This window comes from Schistocerca americana, chromosome 1, assembly GCF_021461395.2.
Source record: "Schistocerca americana isolate TAMUIC-IGC-003095 chromosome 1, iqSchAmer2.1, whole genome shotgun sequence".
NCBI lineage: Eukaryota > Metazoa > Arthropoda > Insecta > Orthoptera > Acrididae > Schistocerca > Schistocerca americana.
Genome location: NC_060119.1, coordinates 1,116,945,780 through 1,116,955,151, shown reverse-complemented (window position 1 = coordinate 1,116,955,151; position 9,372 = coordinate 1,116,945,780). Strand labels below are relative to the sequence as shown.

General features: G+C 39.0%; 1 protein-coding gene across 1 annotated transcript; it reads left to right on the top strand.

Annotated features, from left to right (window-relative positions):
• The first annotated feature begins 6,294 nt into the window (after positions 1 to 6,294).
• LOC124618877 (tubulin alpha-1 chain-like) lies at positions 6,295 to 8,983 on the top strand. The gene is made up of 5 exons (XM_047145383.1): positions 6,295 to 6,444; positions 7,167 to 7,389; positions 7,478 to 7,779; positions 7,890 to 8,417; positions 8,544 to 8,983. Exons 1-5 carry the CDS (start codon positions 6,442 to 6,444, stop codon positions 8,838 to 8,840), a joined length of 1,353 nt encoding a protein of 450 aa, XP_047001339.1. The 5' UTR covers positions 6,295 to 6,441; the 3' UTR covers positions 8,841 to 8,983.
• Positions 8,984 to 9,372: the final 389 nt, after the last annotated feature.

The following is a 9,372-nucleotide window of genomic DNA, read 5'->3' as shown; positions in this document are numbered from 1 at the left end:
GATAACTTTGTAATTCTTAAGGGAAGGAACTAAAAGAATTTTGGGATAATATATTGCATTTTTGTGACACTGGCCTTTCTTTTGTACTTCTGTATGAAAGTCAGTTCTGTGTCTAGTTTTGTAGTTATGGTAATCAATGTTCAAACAAAGAACTGGGAATGGGGTTTCGAAACGTATATACTTTCACAGGTATACATAGATGGAAGAGTCATAACTTTCATTTCGTTGACTATGTCTTACTGCTCGATGTTGAATGGTAGAGGAGTGTTTTCATAATCTTGGAATACCACAAAGTAAGACATCATATCACAGTAGACTATGGATGAATGCACCATAGGCACTCATCAATGATTCTTCAGTGCAGGAATTTTTGAGCATTCTTAATACATAATACCATTTACTTAACTTTTTGTTGAGCCATTCTATATGTTTATCCCATTCAAGATGCTCATGCGTGTAGGTAACTTTTTGTTGAGCCATTCTATATGTTTATCCCATTCAAGATGCTCATCTAACCAAATTCCTAAAAATTTAGTATTTGAACTTAATAGCATTCTCTGTTTGCCTAACATGGCTATTATATTAGAGATTGCTTTATTTGGTGATAACTGAAATTCACCCATAATGTTTTCTTCTTATTAAAAAATAGACTGTTAGTTCTAACCCTTTTAACTACTTCTTCTGTTTTTATTTCTATTTTCTTATGTAAGCCAGACAATTTCTCAGCCTTAACAAGGAGACTAGTATCGTCAGCAAACACTAAAGCATCAGCTTATGTTAAATAACTTGGTAAGTCATTTATAAATCTCAAGAACAATGGCAAACCCAACACCAACCCTTGGGGTACTCCATGACCAACTTTCTCGTACCGGGAAAGGTATGATTCACCTTCATGAACTATTTCTACTTTCTGGTACCTATCAAATAAGTATTATTTCAACCATATTTGAGCAGTGCCACAGACTCAACAGCAGAGTAGTTTATTATGCAAAACTTTATTATCAGTAACATAAAATGCCTTAGTTAAATCTAAAAACAATCCACAGTCAACTTCATTAAGAACAATAGATTTTATAACAAGGTTTATGACATCATATATAGTAGTTTCAGTCGACTTGTTTCTTCTAAAACCATTTTGTTCATTGGCAAATATTCCACTTTTGTTAAAAAGTTTTTTGTACATCATTCTTTCAAAAATTTTTGGGAAACGAGACAAAGGTCTGTAGTTTTTTTACATTGAGGAAACAGTTTTACTGGTTTTGACGTTTTATTATGACATCTATACGATTTTCCCGAAATCTACAGTTGCGCTTTTTGGTTCGACAAGTTTAAAAATTTAGATATTCCATTCAGTACAGGTTTCCCACTGATTTGGCTGAACATGTAGCGAACAAAACTCCGCTTTGTTGGGTAGATATATGACATCTTTCTGCAAAAGGTTAGGTCTTCTGGTGTTTACTAGGCGTTTTCAGTTATTAAAGGAAAATGAAATTATTCAGTAGATGTTTGTGCGTTACTAGAGAATTGTAAATAAACTGTTCTGTAATGCACCAATTCATGTCTCTCAGGAGTTGTAGAAAACTAAATAATCATAAATATGGTGCATTTTTTAGTTATTTTCGATTTGTGTGGCACTACAACCCGTAAGAACTAGGTTACAAATCAATATAAACGTTAATATTCGCACTCGTCGTATTTAGAAGTACCGCTTGCTGGTCACTTGGGGCACTGCTATCGCTGTGGGTGACAAAAAAGAGATGGAATGCTATGACTATTATGTTAGACTGTGATATTCGTACTCATCCGATACTGTCTTCAAAAGTGCCACTTTCTGGCCGCTTGGCGCACTGCTATCGCAGTGGGTAGCAGACACGAAACAAAGTGCCACTACAGTTTTTGTCTGAAGTATGAAGAATGTAATAATTATGCTTTCATACTTTTGTTTGCTTTGTTATCTGTGTTTCTCTCTGCTTTTTATCATTGATCAGTATCTTACCTGCAATGGTGGTTATAGTATAATGCAAGGTGTGATTCAGAAGTTTTAAGACAGATTCATTTCTGAGTAGGAGAGCATGTGTGGACTGGGTCCACTGGATGGTGGAAGTAGTGCAGGGTCTCAAGGAACGAACTGACACTGTGACATTTGCCTCCAGAACCCCAGTTAGTGCACATTGTTTGCAGCATGAGTGCGTGTCATTGACCTCGGTCGAAAAGTGGGAGAGGCGAAAATGGAGCACCACTTGGAGCTGCATTACGCGATTAAGTTTTGCGTACGAATGAACAAAACCGCCACGGACTCTCTTGGTATGATTCAAGATATCTTTAAGGAAGAAGCCATGTCCCATCCAATGGTTTTCATGTGGCACAAACGTTTCAAAGATGGCCGTGGGGATGTTGAAGACGACGACCACTCTGGGGGGGGGGGGGGGACCATCATCAAGCCGAACATATCTAAATGTGGAGAGAGTGCGGGAACTTTTAAACAATCACCATCGTCTTAGTACTAGATTAATTGCCAATGAACTGGGACTCAGTCAGAGTATGGTGTGGAGACTTGTGATGGCGAATTTGATGATGCAAAGAGTGTGTGCCAAACGGTGCCAAAAGTTTTGCCAGTGGATCAGAAGAAATGAGGCATGACTGTTTGCCAGGAAATGGTCCAACTGTTTAATGTTGATCCAAACCTTCTGGAGATAGTGGTTACTGGTGATGAGACCTGGGTCTACAAGTACGATCCTGAGTCAAAGCGTCGAAGCTCAGAATGGCACACTGCTTGCTTGCCGAAGCCCAAGAAACATCGCATGAGCAAGTCGTGTGTGAAGTGTACGCTGATTGTATTTTTATGGTAAAGGAGCGATTCACCGGAAGTTTGTTGCTCGTGGACAGACTGTCACAGGTGACTTTTACGCTGGAGTACTCCGTCGCTTGAGGGATCGAGTTCGCCGCGTCTGCCCTGCAATCAAGGGCGACTGGATTCTCTACCACGTCAACTGACTGGTAAATGTATTTACATGGAGCAGTTATAATCCCCAGTGTTTTGAACAGATCTTTACAATGAGCTTGACTAGTATTTTTGGTTATTATTCTTATGGCTCTTTTCTGGAGTATGAAAATTGTGTTCATATTTTGTTCATTTGTTCTTCCAAAAAAGGATGCCATAGCTAAGAATTGAGTGTACATATGAATAACATGTAACTAAAAGACACTGCATGTTACACATTCTTGATAGGATCCTAAGGACACAACATGCTGATGACATTCTGTTTGCAAGTACCTTTGTGTGTTCACACCACTTCAACTGAGAATCAATATTCATTCCTAGAAACTTTGCAATTGTTACACAGTCTATAGATGTGCCATGTACATTTAATTTAACATTGTCATTTTTCCTCTTCAAACTGATACTCATGTCATTAATTTTCTTTGTGTTCAGTGTCACTTTATCCGTTGTTGAGCAATCATAAACTTACTTGAGAGTTTCATTTGCTTTCTCTACAAGGAGTTCCCTTGTTTCACAGTGACTATAATATTGCTGTCATCAGCGAAGAGAATTTTTTCATCGTGAGTAACACTACTGGGAAAGTCGTTGATGTATATCAGGAATATCATCGGTCCTAATATGCTACCTTGCAGAACCCCTGTATTAACGTATTTTGGTTCTGATAAGTGTTTTACAAATGTTTAGACCTATTTGATGTATGTGTTATCTCTACACATTGCACTGTATCTGCTAGGTATGATCAAAACCAGTCATTAGCTACCCCTCTTATTCCTAATGCTTCTAATTTATTTAATAGAATCTTGTGATTGTCTGTGCCAAAGGTATTAGAAATATACAAAAAATATGACTGGGATACATTCATCTTTATCAAGAGCATCAAGTACAAATTTTGTGAATTCTACTATGGCTGTGCTGGCTCCGTATTTTTGCCACTTCAGAAACCAAACTGGGATTCACTTAAAAGATTGAATTTATTCAGGTAATTCATTAATCTGTCTTTCATAATTGCTTCTATTATTTTTGAGAATGGTGACAGCTGGAAAATGGGCCGATAATTTTCTATTTCTTCTTAAGCAAAGGCACAACTCTTGCCTGTTTTAACTGCTCTGTTACATATGTTAGAAACAAGATCATGTTAGGACACAAGGCGAAAACCTAAAAGTAACAGTTCCATAAACATAGCTACTAATTTACAAGAAACAAACAGAAATGAAGTCATTTTTCCTTTTCTTGTTGCTGCTGGAAGTTTTTCAGTTGAGTTATCTCTAGATTCAAGGACAATGAAATATTTAGTGAATTTTTACATTTGACCAATGTGAGAGAAACGGAAAATCCAAAAAGAACTGAGATCCCTAAAACAATTTTTTTCGTTTGCTAGAAAGGTTGATTGTTTATACCATCACTGTCATATGCAGAACATTACGCAGATGATGATGATGTCCCCAAAATCCTCCCCGAGGAAATACGAAAATCTATAAATGAGAGGCAGAATGGCAAAGCAGGGGTCTAGATGATCTGACAATTGACATACTTAAGCTTAAAGGGGAGGAAACAGAAAAACATCTGGCTAAAGTCTTTACTTCGTGTATACAGAATGGCAGCATCCCAACCTGCTGGAACAAACATAATCTTACTACATAAGAAGGGAAGTATTCATGATCTGAAGAACTACCAACCCATTAGCTTACTTTCTGTTATATATAAAGTGTTCACTAAAGTCCTGATGTGTCGCATGAAAATGGTAGTGGAGACTGCACAGCCCATAGAACAAGCTAGATTCCGGAATTGTACAATTGACCATATAAACGCACTGCATGAGACAATTCGTCGAGCCAATGAGTATGAAATGCCACTATGCATAGCCTTCATTGACTTCGAAAATGCCTTTGATTCTGTCAGTCACACTGCAGTCACACAAGGACTGTCTGAGCAAGGAGTGGAAACAAAATATATAAACATATTGTGCAATATTTATGACATGTCTGTAGCATATATCAACATAGGAAAAAGGAAGTGCGAATTTCCCATTGGTAAAGGAGTAAAGCAGGGCGATCCTATATCCCCGAAGTTATTTATAGCCGTTCTCCAGATGGCTATGTCCAAAATTATTTGGAACAATAGAGGAATAAGGATAAATGGCAAAAGGCTCACCAGCCTGAGATTTCCTGACACTATGGCGTTCCTAACTAACAGTAAGATGGCAATGCAGTCCTCCATAAAAGACGTAGTAGATCGTTGTCAGGAAGCTGGACTTAAAATAAATCACTCTAAAACTAAGGTTATGTATAATAAGTGGGTAGCTGCAGGACAATAACACTGAACGGCAACATCCTAAGCAATGTTGCAGAATACATATATCTGGGGCAATTAATTGACACAAACGGGGATTTGAAACCCGAAATTTTTCGTCGAATTAAAGTGGGTTGGAGGGCTTACGGAAGGAATGCAACAGTTTTCAAATCTAACATGCCAGTCAACTTAAACAAGACAGTTTTTGATCAGTGTGTCCTAACGGTTTTAATGTACGGGTGTGAAACTTGGACTTTAAATGGATTTTTCAAAAGGAAACTTAGAACTGCTCAGAGAGCTATGGAAAGGTCAATGTTAGGTCTCACTAAGAAAGATCGACAGAAAAATGAAGACATTCGAGCAATAACAGGAGTAAAAGATATTGTAGGTTGGTTGGTTTGGGGAAGGAGACCAGACAGTGTGGTCATCGGTCTCATCGGATTAGGGAAGGATTGGGAAGGAAGTCGGCCGTGCCCTTTCAGAGGAACCATCCCGGCATTTGCCTGGAGTGATTTAGGGAAATCACGGAAAACCTAAATCAGGATGGCCGGACGCGGGATTGAACCGTCGTCCTCCCGAATGCGAGTCCAGTTTCTAACCACTGCGCCACCACGCTCGGTAAAAGATATTGTAGAACGGGTTAAGTCTCTAAAATGGCAGTGGGCAGGACATTTTGCACGAACGAAGGATGGAAGATGGACAAAATCAGTTTTCGTGTGGAGTCCCAGAGAAAAAGGAAGACCAGGGACACCACCTGGTCGCCGGGAAAAGGAGCTCAGGAAAGTTGCAAGTCTCAACTGGCAGAAGACAGCAGCGGACAGAGGGATAGAGGAGCATGGAAAAACCTCTTAAAATGTATTTAATAACTTAAAGAGGCTACATCTTGTATAGAGTGAATTAGCTGATATGTTTGTGTGTGTGTGTGTGTGTGTGTGTTTGTGTGTGCTGTGTGACCATGGTCGAAGAGAGCGACCAATTATACATACTGCTATCGATATATCGCTCTTGTTGAGGTCGGTGGAATGTGAAGTCTGACGTTCAAACCGTCAATTTATCCTCGGCGCGGGACATCTTAGCACTGTTCAGTCGAGGCGAAAAGTTGCAGTTTCGTTTTCACATCCTGCTGTGTAATAGTAGCGAGAGATAGCAAAATGGTGAGTTATGGCGAAGCGTTGATCATCTTAATTTGAACCAAACTGTCCGAAGTAGACGGTGCGATTACATGATTTAGATTTTGTGTCTCGTTCCGTAGTGCATGTAACTCGACGTCACAGTATTCAGACTGTCTGCGTGTAAGAACATTATTGATCAGATAAATTTCTTTCCCACGGCAGTGAGAGTATATATTCGTTTAACGTTAAGCAGAAGGAGTTTGTGTTATTTTCTGAATTTGAAATTACGAATTTGGGCGGGGCATAATGCCGGGTGGCTGCCATATTTCAAATGATCGGTCGATTGTACGAAATGGAAATTTTAAAGTGTAATTATTATTGCAATACGAAGAGATATCAGGCATTTTTTAAGACAAATATTCGTTTTAGCGACTTTCAAAAATTAGACTTTTTTTTATTCAATGAAGATTGATTACTCAAGTCTTACGAACACTGAATTTCGACGAAAATTGTTTGACGTTACAATGTATTCCGTAGTTGAATTCGGTATTGTTTGAAGTTAAAGCTTAGTCGTTTAGAGCTTTCATTTAGTAATTACCCATCTTCTATCAAGTGATCGTTGCGCGGGTTAAACTTCAGCCGGATACGTTGATAAGACAGTTTCGGGCTATTATTTCAGTGTTTCAAAATAAGAATACAATTTTTTTTCTCAGATACTCTTGGTACTGTAGCTAACCTACCGCTTTCGTTCTACTTTGTTTCAGCGTGAATGTATTTCAATCCATGTTGGTCAAGCGGGGACCCAGATTGGTAACGCTTGCTGGGAACTTTATTGCCTGGAACATGGCATCCAGCCGGATGGGCAGATGCCCTCAGACAAGACTATTGGAGGCGGCGATGACAGCTTCAATACATTTTTTAGCGAAACTGGTGCTGGGAAACATGTACCACGTGCGGTGTTCGTGGATTTGGAACCGACGGTTGTTGGTACGTACGGAATCATATGCACTTTAAAATATTTTAGTGGCAAGTTAAATTTCTTTCTTACCTGAAATTGTTCGTTCTTCCTTTACAGATGAGGTGCGTACGGGCACCTACAGACAGCTGTTCCACCCGGAACAATTGATTACAGGCAAGGAAGATGCTGCAAATAACTATGCTCGTGGTCACTATACAATTGGAAAGGAAATAGTGGATATTGTGCTGGATCGAATTCGCAAGCTTGCTGACCAGTGTACTGGGCTTCAAGGATTCTTGATCTTTCATTCCTTTGGGGGTGGTACTGGTTCAGGCTTTACGTCACTTTTGATGGAACGTCTGTCTGTCGATTATGGCAAAAAGAGCAAACTGGAATTTGCTATTTACCCAGCTCCTCAGGTAAGAATGTTTCCTCAAACCATTAATGTTGCCATTCAGATACGTTTGAAGGTAAATTGCGCGTGCTGCTTTCTGTAACTAAAGAATTATGGCCTACCTTTAATTTTCAGGTGTCAACAGCAGTTGTAGAGCCATACAACTCCATCCTTACCACTCACACCACTTTGGAACATTCCGATTGTGCTTTCATGTGTGATAATGAAGCTATCTATGACATTTGCCGCCGAAACTTGGACATTGAACGGCCGACTTACACCAATCTGAACAGGCTGATTGGCCAGATTGTATCCTCAATCACGGCATCTCTTCGCTTTGATGGAGCTCTTAATGTGGACTTAACAGAATTCCAGACCAACTTGGTTCCCTACCCTCGTATCCATTTCCCACTTGTTACCTATGCTCCTGTAATCTCTGCAGAAAAGGCTTACCATGAGCAACTTTCTGTGGCAGAAATAACCAATGCTTGTTTTGAACCTGCCAACCAGATGGTGAAATGTGATCCAAGACACGGAAAGTACATGGCATGTTGTATGCTATATAGAGGGGATGTTGTGCCAAAGGATGTAAATGCTGCCATTGCAACAATTAAGACAAAGCGTACCATCCAGTTTGTGGATTGGTGTCCAACCGGCTTCAAGGTTTGTGTGGTTATATTACTACTGTGATTTAGCTGCTGATCCATATTTTATGGACATAAATGGAAATATTTACTATGTTTACCATTTTTTTGTCTGATTCTTTAAACCTTGCCTTATTTGTTACAGGTGGGAATAAATTACCAACCTCCTACTGTGGTACCTGGTGGTGATCTTGCGAAGGTTCAGCGTGCTGTTTGCATGCTGTCAAACACAACTGCAATTGCAGAGGCCTGGGCTCGTCTTGACCACAAATTTGATTTGATGTATGCCAAGAGAGCGTTTGTCCACTGGTATGTTGGTGAGGGTATGGAGGAAGGAGAGTTTTCAGAAGCTCGTGAAGATCTGGCTGCTCTCGAAAAGGATTATGAGGAAGTTGGTATGGATTCTGTTGAAGGGGAAGGTGAAGGAGCAGAAGAGTACTAAGTTTGACAAGATGGTTTGACAAGATGAAATTTTTTCCAATTTTGCTTGTGAAGTTTATAAAATTGTCATTTGATGTGTTTTTATTTTTTTATTGAAAGATTGTTCATTCCATTTTTTATTTAATAAAGTTTGTTTTGATGTAATTTATATGGTACTTATTTCTACTAATATCCCTGAATGAATTAAATTTGAGAAATTAACCGAAGAAATTCATTGATTGTTAGGGGCTACTTATGAATCATTGATTTCTCTGGTATGGGTATTAATGTTCAGCGACGTGTACTATCCAGTTTTTGGATAACACATCAGAAAGTTTGATTATAAATATTTGTGGGATCTGGTTGCCTCCAGTTTGTGAAACAATTGAGCTTCAGTGTTGTAAATTGCTATTACAAGGAATTTTTAATTCATGTGAAGTGTAAAATGGTACTTCTTCCAAATGTATTTGACACGAAAAATCATTGTTTATCCATCTTAAACTCCAGAATACATATAGAAAATTTTTGCCCCACTACACTTGATAATACTGGTA

What these genes read in the sequence shown, in the direction of transcription:
- LOC124618877 (XM_047145383.1), top strand. An exon ending in TTTGGAACCGACGGTTGTTG is followed by an intron (nt 7,390 to 7,477) that starts GTACGTACGGAA and finishes CTTCCTTTACAG; the next exon opens with ATGAGGTGCGTACGGGCACC. An exon ending in GGTGTCCAACCGGCTTCAAG is followed by an intron (nt 8,418 to 8,543) that starts GTTTGTGTGGTT and finishes TATTTGTTACAG; the next exon opens with GTGGGAATAAATTACCAACC.